At 35.4% G+C, this 22,685-nt stretch overlaps 1 protein-coding gene across 11 annotated transcripts in view; it reads left to right on the top strand.

Moving 5' to 3' along the window:
- Positions 1 to 22,685, top strand: part of LOC106880682 (protein numb-like) — a 182,233-nt gene that overhangs the window by 121,302 nt on the left and 38,246 nt on the right. For 2 of the 11 annotated variants that reach the window (XM_089341178.1, XM_089341171.1), the window contains exons 6-7: positions 13,291 to 13,323; positions 21,934 to 21,966. The exons of 7 other annotated variants lie outside the window; for them this stretch is intronic. In XM_089341178.1, coding sequence (XP_089197304.1) covers positions 13,291 to 13,323; positions 21,934 to 21,966 — 66 coding nt within the window. The remainder of the gene's footprint in view (positions 1 to 13,290; positions 13,324 to 21,933; positions 21,967 to 22,685) is intronic. 2 more of the 11 variants (XM_089341173.1, XM_089341172.1) reach the window with 1 other exon arrangement.

Below are 22,685 nucleotides of genomic sequence, written 5' to 3'. Positions count from 1 at the left end.
GTAGGAAATGTGGGTAGAGGTTGTAAGAATGTGACAAAGTAAGAGATGGTTAGAGACAAGGAATGGGTGAGGGCGTGAATATAATGAAAAACAGGTGTTGAAGAATGGTATGTAAGAAACAGGGGAGAGTAGGTGACAACTGTAGATTCCACAAATTTATGAAGTCTTAATTAATTTTGGCAACCTTGCTATCTTGGCAAGTAACAGCATGTTAATTTAAATTCTCCTTTGTGTTCTTCCTTTTATGCATCAGCACTCAGTACTGAAAATGATAATCAATATCCAATTACTATTGGTACGTAACTAAAAATTCTAATGTAACTACAATACACAAGATATACTCTTCTTTGTTGACAGACGTTGTCTACCATTAAATTTTATTTGACAAATACATTATTACATTAGCATTTGATCGAGATGTTTGATAATACAAGGAAGAATATGGTGGCTTAACAAAAGCATGGCATGATATGTATTCTAAACAAAAACGATTTTATTTACCTCTTTGTTTCAAATATTTTCCCTCTCCTTGGCTGCTTGTATATATATATATTTTTTTACCTAATTTTGGAATGATACAGAATGCCAGAGTTTTTTTTTTTCTGCATGATTTCAATGAGATTGGAGACGTGTGGTTCAATTGTTTGCATAGTGTAGAGTTATGAGGCAACTTGATGTTTGATTCATGGCTGGTGTTGTTCCTTTCTGTTCTGTAGTGTTGTTGGGTGGGCAGGTGAGCCTTATATGTATATATATATATATACATATATGTAGATGTGTACATGCATATATGTTATGTGGTTTGTATATGTATACTGTAGATATAATTTTTGTCTGTATAAATATACATAAAAATACATTTCCTGTTGTATATATATATATATATATATATGCAATAAAATAACAGTCCTTAACTAATGTTATTTTCAGTTTTCCAGCAAGCACATGAGACGACTTCCAACAAGTTTTGGTCTTATGCTGACTTCCTCAGTGAGGCATAGTTTTCACAAAGTGTGTCTGTATATAAATCTATAAACATGTGTATATATATATATATATCATTTGTTCCATTGCTAGTCAAAGTTTTTGCTGTCTATGACCATTCAGGCGCTGAGAAGATGAATTCTCTTTTTTGTGGCCTGAAGAGCTGTACACACTGAGAAACTCTGAGTAGCAGTGGAGAAAAATCACCAGCTTCATGCAATTAAATACATTCTATATGTTTTGAGTACCATTTGTCCCATTTGTGTATCCAAATCCAAATGTGTATGTATGTATGTGTATATATATATATATATACACACACATGTATATATATATATATACACACACACACACACACACTACCATCACTACTACTACTAATAGTAATAATAATTCAAGTCCGTCACACCTTCCTGTTTTGCATGTGCAGAGGTTGACTTTCATTTCCACCCAGGTATGTTCCAATGGTATTTTTTCAGTTTTCCATACCAGTGACCACTGGCAGCATTTATAATCTGAGATGTTGTAAAATCAACCCTGCTGGAAATAGCAGCCAAATATCTTACCTGCTGCATCAGAATGCCTGTTCTCATTAAAATTTTGAATATGTCGATTTAAGCATATTTTTTTATGAATTCAAAAAAATGTGTCTCTACGCCCTTTTCTATCCACCTGTCTCTCTACCTCGTTATATTCACCTGTCTTTTTATGTATCTATTTTCCTGACCTTCTCTTTACCTACACACCTACCTGTCTATCTACATATATATATCTATCTACCTCGTTATTTATCTGTCTGCTTAAGTACGTATCTCTTTATGTCTACTTTTCTGTTTATATCACAGATAGATCCCCCCCTTCCCCCACAACAAATGGAATGGTCATTACTGGAATGACTATCATCAAAACATTGAATTACCCGAGAGGTTCAACAAGAACAATCCATTTATCCATTTGTCTGTCTGTCTATTGATCTGTTTATCTATCTTCTACCATCCTCCCTCTGCAACCAAACAACCCCCCCCCCCCCCCCAGCAACAAAACACGTTGACACACCCAACATATGTTGTGTTGTAGCATAATATTTGCACAGAAATCTGACGAAACTAGTCATAAACGATTATCTCTCTCTCTCTCTCCCTCTCTCTCTCTCTCTCCCTCCCTCTCTCTCTCCCTCTCTCTCTCTCTCCCTCTCTCTCTCTCTCCCTCCCTCTCTCTCTCTCTCTCACAGAGCTAAATACATGTTTTATGCAGATATAGCTATAGATGTATTTATGCATGCATGTATCTAATGGAAGTACAGACAATAATTAACCATCATGAATAAATTCCAGTTTCATGAAATGAATAATATGCTTTCTTTAAAACAGCATGTTCAGTTCTCTGGCTTGACACAGTCTTCAGGTCTGTCAAACCCTCTCAAACCATTCTATCTATGCCAGCATGGAAGCCAGACATTAAATGATGATGTGTGTGAATACTTAAATATACATACATATATATATATGTAGGTGGTTAGCTCTAACCACCCACACTTTTTTCTGCAAATAGGGGTAGTTTATCCTGTTCAGGCTATATTATTAGCATTATCCTGCGTTTGAGAATTTAAAATCACTTCTTTAACTTTCTAAGACATCTCAACGCTTCTAAAAGCAAACTCCGTTTGTTTATTTACGTTTATCGTAATTTGAATTTAATATATATAAGTATGTATATATATATATATATATATATATATATATATATATATATGTGCATAATTATAATTACGATTCAGCAAAATTGCTTCACTACATACCGAAATTTAGAGATAGCAGTTAAATACTATTCCACTACCTTATCAATTATTAATTTTACCCTATATCTGTGTATATATGAAGCCAAGTGAAATTGTTGTGGCCATTGCTGGTGTTGTGTAAATGGCATCCATGAAATCATAATCGTGGCCGTTGCAGGTTGCGGGATCTTCAAACGTTGAGCATCACACAGGCTGTGACAAGTGACTGAGGCCTTGGCAATATGCTGTGCTTGAGAAGACTCATCAAGCCAAGTGAAACCATAGTTGTGGCCATTGCAGGTGCCATGTAAATGGCACCTGTGCTGGTGTCACATAAAAAGCACACTTGGAGTGGTTGGCATTAGGAAGGGCATCCAGTTGTAGAAACCACACCAGATCAGACTGGAACCCCTGTTGCAGCTCTCTGGCTTAGCAGTTCCAGTCAAACCACCTAACCCATGCCAGCATGGAAAGCGGATGTTGAATGATGATGATGATGTATGTATATGTATATATATATATATATATATATATATTAGGTGTAATGCCAATTAGTATAGACAATTGAAGCAAATGACATTATTAAAGTATACAGGCCTATACACCTACAGTGAGAAAGAGAGCAGCAATTCAATGGATAAAACAATAACAAGGTTACATTCGACCAACTATAAACAGAAACACATAAGTAATCCAATTAAAAAGAGGAAGAAACGGAGGGGTGAGGGTGGGGGAATAGAGTGTGTTGGTGGGGGTGGGGGTGGGCTGTGAATCAGTTTCAGTTCATTTCAAATGCTAATGATGTCCTTGGGGAAATTGTAGAGGGGAGAGACTTCTGTTCCACAATCCTATTGCCTTTAGTTTACCTGAAGTACACACGGCACTGGCCTAGCTATTCATCAGTGGTGGAGGTGACTGACCGTAAGCAGTTTGAAATATTTGACTGAGATTATTTTGTGTACATGAAAGAAGTGTGTGTATCTATCTATCTCTCTCTCTATATATATATATATATATATATATGTGTGTGTGTGTGTGTGTGTGTGTGTAGATATAATATATAAGAAGAAGATGAATCCTTGGATGGAATTTATAAACATTTAATGCATCGCTACACATGTTCCCACAAATCATGTGTTTCTTAAGATTACAATCTTGTATTCCTGAGATGATTACGGTGCAGTCCATAGTATCCATGGGTATCAGGCTAACCATCTTCATGGATTCGTTTCTTCAAGCGATATCGTAAACAAATTTAAAAGATATCTATCTATCTATATATACATATTGAAAAGATATCTATCTATATATGTATACATACACACACACGCATCGTTATTTAATGTCCACGTTCGATGCTGGCAAATCAGTAAGACTACACCAAGCTTTGTAGCCTCTTTCGGTATGGTTTCTGTGACTAGATGCCTTTCTTAACAACAATACATTACTTACATACCTACATGCATGCATATATATGTATATATCTTTGTTTATGCACATGTGTCTATATATATATATATATATATATATATATATATATATATATATATATGTACACACATGTGCATATGAACATAAATGCTTTTATATATATATATATATATATATATATATATATATATATATACATACATACATACACACAAGGACAAGAAGCTTGTTTCCCAATTACATGGTTCCAGGTTCAGTCCCACTGTGTGGTACCTTGGGCAAGTGTCTTTTACTATAGCCCTGTGAGTGGATTTGGTAGATGGAAACTAAAAGAACATATATGTGTGTGTCTTTGTGCCAGTATTGGTGTGTCTATGTCCCTGTAACTTAGTAGTTCAACAAAAGAGATCAATAGAATAAGTACCAAAAAAAAAAAAAAAGTAGTAGTACTGGGGTTGCTTCATCCGATTAAAATTTCAAGGCAGTGCCCCAGCATGGACGCAGATCTTGCTATGAGGAGTGGAAAATCTAATGTTTTGGATGCAAAAGCCCTTCTTCAGGGTTAAAATTGAAAGGAGAGAAAGTAATGACAGACAGCGGAGTTTAGGTCCTTTAAGTTATCAAAAAAAAAAAAAAACTGGTTGCAACTTTTTTTTTTTAACTTTAAGACTGTAAACCTTTGCTGTGTCTCATTTATTTTTCTCCTTTCACATTTTCCCCTGGGGAATGAATGTATCCGAAGTGTTGAATTTTTCACTCCTCGTGGCAAGTTCACTGTACTTTTTTTTTTTTTGATTTTCCTCTGTAATTGAAGTCTTGCCAATACAAAACAACACCCACTGCTTTGGAGCCTGTTTTATCATATGTATACATATACACACTCACAAACATACAGATATATATATATATATATATATATATATACACATACATACATATATGTGTGTGTATATACACACACACATTTTAAAATTGAGCGTTTCATCATACATCTAACTTTTTCATTTTTCTTAATGCTTTCATTGTTTGTTTGTTAGTTTTGATTTTTTTTTTCTTTCCCCTTTTCTTGTCCCACTTTTTCATGTTAAATACATGTTTTACCATCTTTGTCGCACTCTGTGATTTCCCTGCCAACATGGAACCATCGTTAAGGCTTGCGAAGAACACAGATTATTTTCAGATATCTTTTAAACAGTTTCCAGTTTTTCTGGCTGTTCCAAAGAACAATATCTTTTATGTGTTTCTCAACGTGGAAAATAATGAATATTCTGTATTTCATTTATTTATTATTTTTTTCTTTTTGTGTATGTGTATGTGTGTGTGTGATGGAAGATTCAGAAGGATGTTAAACATCGCTTCCTCACCTCACAATGCAGATATATATCTGTGTGTGTGAATGTGTGTGTCCTATTAATGATCAGAATGTGTTAAAAATAACATCTATAAATAGAAGCATAATCGATCTGTTTGTGTCTGTGTGTTTGTAACACACACACACACACACACACACACACACACACACATATATATATATATACATACACGCATGTATACATATATGTGAATATATATATATATTTATGTGTGTGTGTAGAGAGAGAGAGGTATATGTATGTGTATATATATTTACACACACACTCATAATATTGCTAATGTGTTTTCATCTCTTGTTATGCTCCATTTCTTTCAGCTTCCCTAAACACTTCTGTTTACAATACTGTGTGTGTGTTTTATCGAAATATATGAATATAAAAGACACAGAAGCAGATAGTCAATGTTCACACTGCCATGTTTCAAAGAAAGCATGATAATAATATAATGAATGATATTCCTTTCTACTACAAACACAAGGCCTGAAATTTTGGTGGAGGGACCCAGTGGATTACATCGACCCCAGTGCATAACTGGTACTTATTTCATTTGCCCCCCCCCCATAAGGATGAAAGCCAAAGTCAACCATGGTGGAATTTGCTCTGAGTTCAAATTCCGCTGAGGTTGATTTTTGCCTTTCATTCCTTCAGGGGTCAATGTAATTGACTAGTTCCCTTCCCCAAAAAATTTCAGGCCTTGTGCCTATTGTAGAAAGGAAAATAATAGCAATAATAATAATAATAATAATAATAATAATAATAATAATCCTTTCTGTATAGGCGCAGGAGTGGCTGTGTGGTAAGTAGCTTGCTTACCAACCACATAGTTCTGGGTTCAGTTCCACTGCGTGGTACCTTGGCAAGTGTCTTCTACTATAGCCTCGGGCCGACCAAAGCCTTGTGAGTGGATTTGGTAGACGGAAACCGAAAGAAGCCTGTCGTATATATGTATATATATATATATGTGTATGTGTTTGTCCCCCCCAACATCGCTTGACAACCGATGCTGGTGTGTTTATGTCCCTGTCACTTAGCGGTTCGGCAAAAGAGACTGATAGAATAAGTACTAGGCTTGCAAAGAATAAGTCCCGGGGTCGATTTGCTCGACTAAAGGTGGTGCTCCGGCATGGCCGCAGTCAAATATGACTGAAACAAGTAAAAGAGTAAAAGAGTGTTATAGGCACAGGGCCTCAAATTCTCAGGGAGGGGACTAGTCAATTACACTGACCCTTTCAGTTCTTTTAGTTTCTTTCTCCACCAAACTGAACAAGACAATATTTACCTCCATATCAGCAAAGAGGCTATTGTACTTCAGGTCAGAATATTAAAATAAGGGAATAAGGAATTGTGTCATGAACCCCATTAGCTTACAGCTGTTTCTGCTACAAGATGCAATGCACTCGTAGTTGAGTGCTTGTGTATCAACCATATAGCTTCATCAGAGCTTCGTAAATGAACAGCTGTAAGCTAATAAAGTTCATGGCATGATCTCTTATTTCCCTGTCATTTATTTTATTTCTTATTACTGCTCTGTACTCAACTGATACTTCGTTCTGAAGCATTTGTATATCGAATTCTAACACAATTAGTATTGCTATGCTTAAGCAAAATAATAATAATAATAATAATAATAATAATAATAATATAATATATACTATTGGTCTCTGTTGATTGACTTGACTTGTATATTATCTGGTATTTTTTTTTTTTGCTTCTTTCTGTATTGAATCAACAGTTTATTAACCCTCTTCCAATAAAACAATTTATCATCTTTTAACTAATGCTTTGTATTATAATCAACAATTTTTTTTGGTTACATATTTTTTTTTATATTAATCCCACATGCAAGCATATTTTTGTATATTAATTTGTTTTCTAATTGTCAAATGTTAATAATAACAACAACAACAGCATTTAGACAACCTGTTAATTGATATATCCAAGAGTTATGTATACCATTTCCATGCAGCATGGATCTATATATATGTGGTGTACATGTGAATGTATATTTGCGTCTGTGTATATATAAATATAAATATATATAGCATGTATGTGTGTGTATATGTGTTGATGAAAACCAATATCAATCCAGGGTTATAACAATCAGTATTTTAAGGTTATTTTTGTGTATGTAGGATACGAAACCACACTCTCCAGACTTGTTATGGGGCATCGTTCTACACAAACAGCACTTTGAATTTTTTTTTTTTCTTCTCTTTCTAAATTTTTTTCTTTCCTTCTTTTTTTAAATTTCGAATAAAATAATCTAACCCTTAATATGTGCATATTTATATAAACTGATTTTAATTAATTTTTTTTTAACCTTGCTAATTGCTTGCTGCCTTCGTGATTAACATTTTTTTTGGTTTTGTTTTAATATCACCTGCTACTATCTGTATAAATGTGTGTGTATGTGTAAAATAGACATATATATATATATATATATGTATATATGTGAGGTGGGAAGACTGAAAAGTTCCTGGCTTTAAGAGTACCATGAAAGGCCTGGCTGGAGGCCCAACCTTCCCAGTTCTTTTACAGGGCTTAGGAAAACTTAAGGACCATTGCAATAAATGTTTGAATCTGAGAAGGGAATATGTTGAATAAAATCATAATTAACTGATCCTCCTGTATTTTCTCTTACCCAAAGCCAGGAACTTTTCAACACCCCTTGTATATATTTTATATATGTGTATATATACATATATATATAGAGAGAGTGTGTGTGTGTGTGTGTGTGTTAATACCTATTATATTATTATGCACTAACCCTTTGTGTTTGTTAGTATTTTATTGTAATGTTCTTCTATTATTGTTGCAAAACTTAATTGCCGTCAACATTTTCTTCGTTATTTATGTATCTTCTGATTTGCCTTCTCTTCCTCCTCCTCCTCCTCCTCCATTTTCCCCCGTCCTCCTCTGCCCTTTGGTACCTACTGACTGTCATTGGCCCTTAAACCGAAAACTCCCACATCACAAGCTAATAAGAAGAAAGGACCTCTATACAGCAGACATTTGAGCTGTTAGAAACGATAACCAAATAACCTCCTTCAAATCACTCCCCCTATAGTCTGCAAAGGGCACATTAGATAATGTTGTCCTACATGTAAAATGTCGGAAACAAAAAAAAAGAAATGATGATGATGATGATGATATATATATATATATATATATATATATATATATATATATATATATAATTATTACAAATTAAAAGGGTAAATATTTATCAATTTATTAATTTATTAATAAATCAACAATTAATAATTTTTTTCGGTATATGGTGAAGCAAATGCTTGCTGATCCCTTAATTATGTTTATATATATCTATATATATATATATATATATATATATATATATACACATACACACATCTGTAAGTCATCTAAAAGTCCATATGTCAGGAAAGAGATGCACCCGTATATCTGTCTATAGAGTGGGTATATTATCTGAAGTGTACAGTTTTATATCAGAGGTGGCCGATGATGAGCGTAGGGTTACATAATTAGATTGTTGCTTAATACTTCGTTGTCCCCCATCACGAAACCGAATGATAAGATCAGCCACGATAGATATATAATAATGTACACTTCAGATAATATATATCATCATCGTTTAACGTCCACTTTCCATGCTAGCATGGGTTGGACGATTTGACTGAGGACTGGTGCAACCGGATGGCTACACCAGGCTCCAATCTAATTTGGCAGAGTTTCTACAGCTGGATATATATATATATATATATATATATAAATATATATATATATATATATATATACTCTCTGAATCCCCCATCTGTATTTCTTCTCTTATATCGACCTTGTGCATTCAGGATATGCTCTCACCATCTCTTTTCTCTCTTTCCAGCTGGGGAAGCCACGTACCTCCTCTTCAGCAAGATACCTGTTCCTGTTCCTCTATCATGTTTTCACCTCTCATCACCTCAACTCAATACTTCACCCACCCACCCCTGCTCAGTTGAGGGGGGGGGGGGGGGGGGGGGGGGGGGGTCTTGTCTTGCGAGTTACTTGTTGATCTCACTAGTGTCAGTGCCTTGAAAAATACTCCCGGCTGTAAAGTAGTTAGTATTAGGAAGGGAATCTAGCTGTAGAAACTATGCTGAAGCAGATGTCATAATATTAATCTTTTTGATTACCAACCCACTTTCCTCTTTGGTACAAACTTTTCGTTTTTAAAGTGATCTAAATAAAACATTTCCCCTAAAAATTCATGTTCCAAAAATCAGTTTTATAACAACAAAATATTTTCTTATATTCTTCATTATTTTTGGAATTAAATGAAATCGAGAGGGTGTATTTCAATATAAATCAGCATCCTCATCGTCATTTACTGTCTCTTTTTCCCCATACTGGAATATATCAAAGGTTCGACATGAATTGACAAGATGTAGGGCTGCACCAAGCCCCAATATCTGCTTTGACATGGTATTTTCTTTTTGCAGTTGGATGCCCTTTCTAATGCCAACCACTTTACAGAGTGTATTGAGTGGGGTTTTTTTTTTGGGGGGGGGGGGTTGTGGATCCAGCATTAGTGAGTCACCATATAACTCAGAAGACAAGACCCCCGTCCCCTTCAACTGAGCTGGGTGTACTATTGAAGGACCTGAAAGTATGGTAGAGGGACATAAGTTGTTGTCTTGCTGAAGGTGAATGCACAGCTTCCCCGTTTGGAAAGAAAGTGAGATGTGAGGTTTAGGTACAAATATGAGAGAATAAGGATAGAGAAACAGAAAAGGTGAGTGTTTTAGGGGGTACAAAAGTGTAACAGGCGATTAGAGATGGGGGACTAAGCTGGATGCAGTGAACACCAGTTTGGGGTTGGTGTTAACGAACATTCATTCCATGAAAAGCATTTATTGTCTTTGTCTCTCTTCTCTTAAATCTAACGAAAACTCAAGCTAAACCAGGTGTCTTTTTTGTCTTTTTTTTTCCTTAATAATTGGTTTTAAAGATCTGATTTCATATCATTAAACTTATATGAGATAACTCTCCACCTGAATGGCATGCCACTCTGACACTGCCATATATGCTGGTAGGTATTTGCGACAATCTGATGAACAGAGATAACATGGAATAAAAATGAGACCTGCTCAGATAATAACAGACAGCATGCACTGGGTTTGAACCCTTAACCTATCTACTTGGTGCACTTTACCTTTACACTATTCTCTTTTCCTAACCATTCTAATGAAACTCTTGCACTTCAAGACATGCTAACTGCACACCATTTCCATTCAGACATAACCACTGCACCTGGCTCTCTGCAGCTCTGTACTTAAATGCATTCTTACATCTCAAGGTTTTTAGTCACCTCTGTTTGTGTAAGTATCTTCTCTCTCTGCCAAGTCTGTTGATAACAATAATTAATTGCGCTTACAACTTTTCATACTTTAATATTGATTTCTAACACAAGCACGAGGTCATACATGTTTGGAAGGATTAAACCAACCCCAGTACTTCACTGGCACTTACATTATTCTGCTCCCTCTGGAGATGAAAAGCAAAACTGACCTTGGCAAGATTCAAATTAACAGCATGAGTCTATTTAAGAAAAGAAAGCCACAAGCTTTTATGCATGTATCTTCAGGAAATGAAAGACAGAGGTGGAAAATCTTGAATTTGATGGCCAAATTTAGAGAAATTTATCTCTTTTGAAAACACATTTAAAATATGCATCTATGCATCATTTGCTTAACAGAGAAGTTTCATATATGAAATCACACTATGGCTATTTCTTGAAGAGAGAGTTTATCCATATTCCTTTTCATGAATTACCACAAACTCTGATTCACAAACTATTTTTAAGACCACACCTAATGTTGTCATATGAGTCAAGAAAGAAGTCGCTTTCATGGTTAATCTATCTGCTAGAAATAACACCCAAATCTCAAATGGACACCCTGCCATCTTAAAAAGGCATATTTGAAATGACATCTTTAAATATATCTGGAAAAAGGAAAATATACAACAAGCATAGCTGGAACATTTTTGATCTTAAGATTAGGGTCTTCCTGACGCTGAAGAACAGTAACAGCAACAACTGATGTCATGTGATCTTCATGTTTAGCCAACCATCATTGCCTCCATTTTTTAACCTCCACTTAATGTCCACCAAGGATCATTCATATTGACATGAATAGTTATGTGAAACTGCAGTTTGGATGTAACAGGCATAGCAAAAGATACACACCACATTGTCACACAAGCTGCTACGTTGGTTGTACACAATGCTTTTAAGCCTCCGTTCCAAAAAGCTAAAATAAGATGATATCAAGTAAATAGAATTACTAAAAATCTTTTGAATATATAATGAACACAACTGAAGCTTTTAAATGGAACAAACATACTTGGTTACTCTCCATATTGGTTTCTTGGAATGAACAAACCCACCAACTGAAAGCTTTAAAAAAAATAATAAATAAATAAATAAAATCTTGGCCTTTGACAGTCATAGATATCATCCTCTCCTCTGTTCTCATTACCCATAATCCCACAGCACTTGTTACTGCTACCACCTCATTTGATTTGTCTCCCTTATTGTTTTAAAGACAAGCATTGATAACACATATATACATACATACATATATATGTGTGTGTGTGCATTTGTGCATATTTGGTTTATTATACCTTTTTAACACTCTGGCCCCCATTGTTATCTTGCTGTGTTAATTAATCCTTATTCTGTTTATTGACCCCCTTTTTTGTTTCTTTTCTTTGCCTATTTCTGCTTCCTCTCTGTTTTCTTCCACCCTCTTCATTATTTATATATATAATACACACACACACATATATTTATATATATATATATATATATATATATATATATATATATATATATATATATATATATATATATATATAAGCACCATCCTTGCTTTATGAAAGGATTGCTTTCCGGGGAAAAAATCTTGCAGCAATGTGAAGTTTTGTGATGCTTAAAATATTCCATATTTGTCACGTTGCAAAACTCCAGGTTGCATCAGGAGGACCACAATGCCTTCATAACATGGGAGGATGTCGTATACGGTGACCATAAATTACCTTTACAATTTGAAAAATAAAGATAACCCAGCTGAATTAATTGGAAAACATAGACAAAGAAAGTTTTATTAGAAACATCAAAACACTTCCACATTGACGCCATTGGTTACATACAAACACATCTAAACAATACAATAAATTGGAACAGTTGTAAAGATAATTTATGAACACCATCTATCTGTCTATATATATATATATATATATATATACATATATATAGTCTACTGTTGCAGTATTGAGAGGATCAACAAAAATAAAACTACTCTACCCAGTGAATATTATTTCATACACACAGGATTTTAATGGGAGTTACTATAAGTTTCATGCTTCTGGTAATACAATGGTCCGAGAAGCTTGTATAGAATACCAATGTATTATCAAGCAATCATTCAGATTAGTTGTGTTTCAAAGCCTGAATAATTGCCTGATAGTATACAACATGCTGTACAAGCTTGTCCAACTATCGAGCTATTAGAAACATGAAACTTACAGTAGCTTGCATTTAAATTCTGTGTATATTAAATGATATATATATATACGTGTGTGTTTTATATATATATATATACTGTGTATTCCTCAACCATCATCTCTTGTCAACCTTTACCTGTAAGCCTTATCCATGTTAAACACTGCTTTTTTCCCGCTTCGCCTTGTTATATTTTGCAGATTGCACGTTTTTTTCGTTTGAAGACACAAGGAGTAAGTACTCTCTTATTCCTTCTACTCTCTCTCTCTCTCTCTCTCTCCATTTCTATCTATTTTATCTCTGTGCTATTATAACTGCCTGCCTTTCTAGCTGAGCATCTAACAAGTCTGGTACATCAGGAAGGGGAAACATCAGGGGCTAATTTTGTTTTTGTCTTTTAATTGAAGCACAAACAGTTTCTAGGGAATATGCGTGTTGTGTGTGTGTCTGTGTGTGTGTGTGGTGGAGTTGAAGTACATTAATTGTTTTCATGGCGGTGATGATACAAGAGGGGCAACAAACAAGGGGGTTGTATATTGGACGCAAGATTGTGTTCCTTTTTTTTTTTTGGTGATTGGGAGGGTAGGGGGTTTCAATTTTTTTAATATTAAATTTTTAGTTCTGTCACCCACCCACCCTGCACCTGCTCTGCTGTATGGGGTGTTGTTACTCTGCAACTCTTCCTCATACCACCCCTCTCATCCCCTCCACCTGTCTCCACACTGTATTCTATCTTAAGGGTCAGATTCTTGTATAGGTTCTAAACACTGCCAAGGTCAACTGTGCCTTGTAACCTTTTTGTGGGGTCAATAAAATAATATACCAGTCAAATACTGGGGTTGATGTAATAAGCTCACTTCTCTCACAAAACTCTTGATTTTGTGCAGAAATTTAAAACCATTATTTTTTTTTCCAGTTCTTTACGTTCTGGGTTCAAATTCTGCCATGGTTGACTTTACATTGAACTCAGTTGAGTATTGGGGTCAATGTAATCAACTTATCCCTCCCCCAAATTGCTGCCCTTGTGGCAAAAATTTGAAACCATTATTATTATTATTATTATTATTATTATTATTATTATTATTATTATTATTATTATTATTATTATTATTATTATTATTATTATTATTATTATTATTATTATTATTATTATTATTATTATTATTATTATTATTATTATTAAGGCAGCAAGCTGGCAGAATTGATACTGTTTTGACATTCTGAGTTCAAATGCTGCTAAGGTTTGACTTTGCCTTTCATCCTTTTGGGGTTGATATAATAAGTACCAGTCAAGTACTGGGGTCAATGTAATTAACTGCCCCACCCTAAAACTTCAGGCCTTGTGCCTATAGTAGAAAGAACTGTTATTATCATTATTATTACTACTACTACTACTACAAAAAACTGTCAGAATCGTTAGTATGCTAAATGAAAAGCTTAGCTGTGTTTTGAGTTCAAATTCCACCGAGGTCGACTTTGCCTTTCATCCTGTCGGGGTCGATAAATTAAGCATCAGTGATGTACTGGAGTTGATGTGATCGACTATTCCCCCTTCCCTCAAATTCCAGGCCTTGTGCCTATAGTAGAAGGGATTATTATTATTATTATTATTACTAAGGCGATGAGCTGGCAGAACCATTAGCATGCAGGAGGAAATGCTTAGCAATATTTCGCCAGTCACTGTGTTCTGAGTTCAAATTCCGCCGAGGTCAACTTTGCCTATCGTCCTTTTGAGGTCAATAAATTAAGTACCAGTGAAACACTGGGGTCGCTGTAATCGACTAGTCCCCTCCCTACAAATATAAGGCCTTGTTTCTATAGCAGAAAAGATTATTATTATTACTACTACTACTACTTAAGTAGTTGAGGGTGATAATCGATATATATTCTTAATCATTTGTGTTTAACCCATTTTAACTAGCTTTTAGTGTTCATCCAGTTTAATATATTTCATTTCTTTCGATGATTGATTAAATTCAATTATTCCAAATACAAATTAATGAGATTAATTAACAAATTATTTTTTTTAATATTATTTTGTTTCTTTAAATTACATTTACATTTATTTTTCTAATTGATTAACTTTATTATGTAAGTGTATGTCTGTGCGCATATATATATATATATATATATATATATATACACACACATATGTATGTATATATACACACGTATGTATGTATATATATGTATTTGTCTTTAACAAATTAGTGATCAAACAGACTGTATTGTCTTTGTAATATTTGTTGTCATGGTGATATCTATGTGATTTAATCTGCTAATATAGTGTCTGTACTTCATAAATATAACGATCTGTGTTTTGTGGACTCATTATTTCTATTGTATTGGTTCGGGTTTCACTTTCCAATGTACGATTCTATATGTACGGTGGATCACACCTCACTTGCTATTTCTCTTTCATATTGTGTTTTCATTCTCCCCACCATGTATGACTCGGCCACTGCTTAGCCCTTTCATTATTATATTTTTGTTGAAATACACCGTTTGTTTCGGTTAATTGTGAAAATAATGGATTTAGTAAAATAATTTCGTTATTAATCTGGAGGGATTTTTTTTCTTTTCCAAGTGCCTGGCCCAGTGGATAAGGTGTAGCACTGACAATCACAAGATTGTGGTTTCAGTTCCCAGGCCAGGGAGTGCATTGTTTCCTTGAGTAAAACAACACTTAATTTACTTCAGTCCACTCAGCTGTAAATGAGTTACCCTGCGATGGACTGGCATTCTACCCAGGGGCAAATGTTGTGATCGTAGTCACTTATATGCCTTGGAAACCGTTTGAGTCTCTAGACTTGAGACTGTAATGTCCAAAGTTGATGATAATGATGATGATGAATCTGGTGTTTGACACATAAATTAACATAATTAATTAATTAACTTGAAATTTTGATAGAAGGTTTGAATTGAGATTTCACAAAAATAGGAAGTTTTATATCTTAGAACCAGGAACAATTTCAGGCATTTTGGTGTCAAAAGAGTTAACCATTTCATTTACCATATTTCCATTGAAATACACTGCTTTTTGTTTCAATTAATTTTGGAAATAATAAAGAATTTAGTAAAATAACTTTGTCATTATTAAGTGGATGTTTGGAACATAAATTAACATGGAATTTTTAATTGAAGGCTTTAATTTAGATTACTCTAAAATAGAGTTTGTGTCATGGAACCAGGGCAAGTTTCTGGCAAATTGGTTCTGAGAAAGTTAACCATTTCCTTACCTTATTTCTGTTGAAATACACTCTGTCTGTTTCAATTAATTTTGAAAATAAGAATTTATGAAAATAACTTGGTCGTTATTTAACCAGTGTTTAGAATATAAATTAACAGGAAATTTTGATGTAAGATTTTAATTTAGATCATTTTAAAATGGTGAATATGTATCTATAGAACTGGGGGTGGCATCATGTGGGTTGGTATCAAAAGGGTTAAACCACTTCACAGCTAAATCTCTAATTATACATATTATGTACGTTTTTCAATTAATTTTCAAAATATATAAGAATTTGGAAAGATTTAATTAAAGTAACTAACTTTTCCAATTGAGATGGTGCTTGGAATGTCTGTGTGGTAAAAAATTTGCTTCCAAACCACATGGTTCCTGGTTCAGTCCATTTTGTAACACACTGGGACCTTCAACAAGCGTTTTCTATTATAACCTACAGGCTGACCAAAACCTTTTGAGTGAATTCAATAAACAGAAACTGAAAGAAGCTCATTGTATGTATATATGTGTGCGTTGGTTTGTTTATATCCCTGCAACTTGATAGTTCAGCAAAAGAGACTGAGAGAATAAGTACTAGACTTACGAAGAATAAGTTCTGGGTTTGATTTCTTCGACTAAAGGCGGTGCTCCAGCATGGCTTCAGTCAAATGACTGAAACAAATAAAATAGAATAAAAGAATATATATATATATAAATTTTTTCAGTCTTTCATTTCGATATGTAATTACTCTGCAAATAGAATTCACCAGAAATCTCAAATGCTCTATACATCTCATTTAAAATAAAACATCTGTATACATTGATTGGATTACTGTGAACTTGCATATGTGCTTCACAAGGACACAGTTTGGAATATAGCCCCTTATATATACTCTGTGTGCATGTGTGTGTGTTAGAGAGAGAGAGAGAGAGGTTGATTCTGTGTTCAACTTTGGGTACTTGGACTCTAATGAAGCAGCTTGAATAAGCTAGAGACGAAAATTTGAAGCCATTGTTGACCCTCACATGTTATGTTTGTGTCTGTGTGTGTTTGTTACTGGATGTGTGGTGGTGGTGGTGGTGGTGAGGAGGCAGGGGTGTGATAAAATGCCCCCAGTGCACACAACATCAAAACCGGCCAGTTTTGTTTTGTTTCTGTGAATAGAAGCTGACATGATGAGATGCTGTGAAACTGATACTACCCTAACCCATACCAGCACGAGGAAAATGGACGTTAAAATGATAATGATGATGCTATATAATATCATTACCACAAGAGTAATAAGAAGAAAAAAAATGAGGATTAAGATGGATTAACCAGATAATCTAGATAATAAAGTAATAAAGAGCCTACATAGTTTTATTGCCTTCCTACTCTGATTAATCTGTCTAGTTTATTGATGAGAGTCTTGTGATTATTGGTGTATCGCTGTTCATGATGGTAATGGCTAGCTCTCGTAGTGCTATGCTGCTTTCCATTATCTCGTGGTGTCTATTGGAAAACGTAACAGACATTGTGAGAGGCTGTCTTTGTCACATGACAACTTTGTGTGTGGATCCATGGCAACAGATCTATGGAACTGTGCTGTTTTTCCATTAAACAGGATTCCTTGTTGTTGATGTATGTATGTATATGTATTGGTGTGTAGATATATTCTTTTTCTTTTACTGGTTTCAATTAATGGACAGCAGCCATGCTGGAGCACCACCTTATTTTGTTGTTTTACAGACTACCATTTTTTCCTCTTTTATATATATATATATATATATATATATATATATACATGTGTGTATGTGTATGTATAATACATATAATGTATATGTGTGTGTGCGTGTATGCATTTATATATATATATATATATATATATATACATACATACATTATATATATGTATATATATGTACATATATATATGTGTGTATATATATATATATTTATGTGGATGTATATGTGTCTCTCTCTATATATATATACATACTTGTATATATATATATATATATATATATTTATATTTGTGTGTGTCAATGCATATGTATGTATCTCTGTGTGTATATAGATGTGTATGTCTGTGTGTGTGTAGGTGCATAAAACCACAGCAGTGACGGTGGCAACAGGAAGTGTAATCCCTGTTTGCTGGATTAGTCGATATATTGATCCTTCTGTTTCCCAATACTTGACCCGTCTCTGTTGTTTGTGTTGACAAAGAAACGAAAGCTCTTTCTTTGCTTTAGTACAAAGTCCTGCAGTCGGCAGCTGAGAAGGAATATTAATCTCTTCTGCATAGGAGCAGACATGGCTGTGCGGTTAAAAATCTCACTTTGCAACCACATGGTCTCAGGTTCCAGTCCCACTGCACGACACCTTGGGCAGGTGTCTTCTACTGTAGCTGCCGGGAAACCAATCCCTTGTTAGCGATTTTGGTAGACAGAAACAGCATGGAAGCCCATCATGTGTGTGTGTGTGTAGGAAGTTAGTTATATGGCTGGTCATAGAGTAACCAATGGTTTCACATCCATAGATCGCTTGGCCTTATAGAAGCTCGTCAGACTCCAATGGCCTTCTTACAGACAGCTCATCAGGCTCCAGTGTGTATGTATATATATATATGTGTGTGTGTGTGTGTGTGTATGTATTCCGTTTGTGTGTCTGTGTGTCACTAGGCTGACTGGGAGCTATTTTCCTCCTCTGGACAAAGGCTGTTTGTCCAGCTGATTATCTCCCTTTGCAAAGTAGCCCCATGCAGACATTAACAAAGTGATTAGCATCACAAAGGCATTGTCATTCGTTATTTATAATGCACCAACACTGCATCTGTCCATGTGTGTTTTAGAGAATCAAAGAAAAAGGACATGGTGTTGTTGTTGTTGTTGTTGTTGCTGCTGCTTTATTGAGGAAGTAGAATAACAAGTAAAGCAAAATAGTTGGAGAGAGAAAATCCGTGTATTTGTGTGTGTGTGCTTTCCGTGTTTGACGACCATCTCAGAGACCAACAAATACTGTTTCAGATTATATTTCCTGTCTTTGCTTCTGTCAGCACTAACCATCAATAGCCTACCACTTCTTGTGACTGGTAAGCTATCTATCTATCTATCTATATATATATATATATATATATATATAATGCCAGCAGGAAGGCAAATCTACTTTTGACATCTACTTTTCCATTGGCTGGATGAAGTTTGTTGAGGCAGATTCCCAAAGTAATTGTTTCCTCGTGCCCATACATGTTTTTGCAGAATATTTGAAATGAATGGAATTCATTTACAATGATCACACAATGTCAAAACAATTAGGCACAAAATATACACACACTTCCACTTTCACACACACACACACACACACACACACACATAATTACGTTTACCATCATCATCATTTAGCATGCATTTTCCATGGGCTGACCAGTTTGACAGGAATTGGCCAGCTGCAGAGCTGCGCCAGACTATTTTGGCAAGTTTTTTCTATGGCTTGTTGCCCTTCCTAATTCCAACCACTTTACAGAGTGTACTGAGTGCTTTTTATGTGGCACCAGCATAAGAACAGAGGTGATGAATTGTCAGAATGCCCCCCCCCCTCCTCTCCCTAAGATACAGGTTGGTAAAATGTAAAAGTGAAGTGGGGGGGTGATATGCTTCATGTAGAAATTGTCGTCTTCACAATTTCACACAATCCAACCAGGGACATTGTGATTACAAAACAAACTGCTTTACCGTTCAATCATAACTACTCCCTCTCCTGTCTATGTCTCTCTCTCTCGCCCCCCCCCCTTCTCTCTCTCTCTCTCAGACACACACACACAGGCACATTTGTTTATCTTGGCAAAGGTGTGATGTATTATCCATGGCTTAGATCTGTCAGGACATGACAAGTGAAATAATTCCTATGTGTACAGTGTACTGGTGTAGTTTCAAAACAATCACTGCAGACTCTGGGTCTTCGGATCATTGGTTGTGTAGGTATGTGCGAGAGTACACGTACACGTACACACACACATACGTACGTTTGTGTGTATGTATAGTCACATATATTTGTGTGTGTAATTGTTTTTGATCCCTTGATTCTAGGAAACTCATTCACAGGCAACTGGGTTGGGTAGGGTAGTGTCATGAATGCATGTGTACATACATACACATATGTGCATATATACATATATATATATATATATATATATGCATGTGTATATTTACGTGTGTGTACATATATATATCTGTGTGTGTATGTATGTGTACCGGACGCTGACACTCGTTGATGCTGCATCGAAGAGGCCAGGGAATAGAAGAAAGAAGACATGCACCCAACACCAGAGCTGAAGACACCTCCGAAAGGAGGGGCCCCGCCACATCAAAACGGTAGAGGAGTAGGGGCCGAAACCGGACGTGGTTCCTCCTGATGATGTCTTGAGCTAACTGGATCCTATAAAGGAGCTGTTGTGGTAGCAGACCACGAAACATGGTTGAAATTCCTCCTATCTGAATGTAATATGTATGTGTACATTGTATATCTATGTTTGTATGTGTGTGTGCAGGGACATGCACATATGCAATCCTATGGTTTTAGATTCTGCTCAATACGAAGCTATACAATGTTTACACTGGGATCAGCTGATCACTCTTTTGAAATTCATTTTGTACAAAACCATGTATCATCGTCCTTAATACTGTTTCATTTGTCAACATGTGTGTGTGTGTGTGTGTGCGTGTGTGTGTGTGTGTATTCTTTTATTTGTGTCAGTCATTTGACTGTGGCCATGCTGGAGCACCGCCTTTAGTCAAACAAGTCGACCTCAGGACTTATTCTTTGTAAGCCTAGTACTTATTCTATCGGCCTCTTTCGCCGAACCGCTAAGTTACGGGGAACGTAAACACACCAACATCAGTTGTCAAGCGATGGTGGGGCAACAAACACACACACACACACACACACACACACACACACACAAATATATATACACGACAGGCTTCCTTCAGTTTCCATCTACCAAATCCACTCACAAGGCTTTGGTCGGCCCCTGGACTATAGTAGAAGGCACTTGCCCAAGGTACCGCGCAGTGGGACTGAACCTGGAACCATGTGGTTGGGAAGCAAGCTTCTTACCACACAGCCACTCCTGCACCTATATATATATATATATATGCATGTTTGTATATATGTATGTATGTATTTATATGTACACGTGTATGTATATGTATGATGGGGATGTATCCATTTGTTCATGTATGTGTAAATTTGTATACTTGTGTGTGTATGTGTGTATGTTTATATTTGCATCTTACTGTCTATGCCCGTGTGTCCGGCTGTCTGAGTGCATATGGTATTTAATTATTATTATTATTATTATTATTATTGATATTTTCTAAACCATTGTTTTCCCCATCAAATATAATTCCTTTGAAAAATGTATACCAACAACATACAGCACACATAGTAAATATGTAGACAACACACATAAGCACACACTACCGACTATGCTCTTCAACCCCACTCATTTTATACATACATACATATATATATATATATATATATGTGTGTGTGTGTGTATGTATGTATAATATATATATATATATATATATATATATATATATAAAACAAACAAACACTGTTCTGCTTTATTCCATCTAGCGCCATGGCAAGAATGATGGATGCATTGTAAAGGTATGATAAATCACTTTCCATTGTGTACCGATCAAGTTTATCTTCTCTACTAGTTTTAGCTTGTCTACTACCACCACCACCACTACTACTACTACTACTACCACCAGCACACCCACCACCACCACCACTACTACTACTACTACTACTACTACTACTACTATTGTGACTATTAGTACCACATATCACAACTGTGTTTCACCTGTACACAAATTATATCTTATCCGGCCTGTGCTGCTGTTACTGCAAGCATTTTTATTCACCCTACATTGTTCACAAGCACAAACACTTAGCATGATATAATATGATATATAATGTGATATGATATGATATGATATGATGATGATGGCTTGTCTGTATGTATTTCTGTTGTTGTTGTTTGGTTTTAACAACTTGTGGTAAATCTCAAGATTTTGCTGACTTTAAACCTGTCTTAACTGTCCTCCGTCGACGACCCGGCTGCCAATAGGCGACAGGTTGTTGTTCGATGCTGGAGAATTCCTTCAGGGGCCAGGCAGTCATGTACAAACACACACACACAGTAGTGACATCTCTGGTTTGCCTTGTTGGTAAGGGAGATAAATGCCAATAAACTTGCTGGTCAAGTCTGTCAAGGAAAACCAAACTCAGAATGTAAAGAGCCAGAATGAATGCTGCTCCACCTGTTGACCAACAGGCCACTGATGTGGTCAGCTTGCCACCCTAATAATTCTTTCCGCAAT

Source organism: Octopus bimaculoides, chromosome 24, assembly GCF_046866305.1.
Source record: "Octopus bimaculoides isolate indiv1 chromosome 24, ASM4686630v1, whole genome shotgun sequence".
In the NCBI taxonomy this organism is placed as follows: Eukaryota; Metazoa; Mollusca; class Cephalopoda; order Octopoda; family Octopodidae; genus Octopus; species Octopus bimaculoides.
The sequence above is the reverse complement of the archived record's forward strand: the minus strand, read 5'-3'. Positions and strand labels throughout refer to the sequence as shown.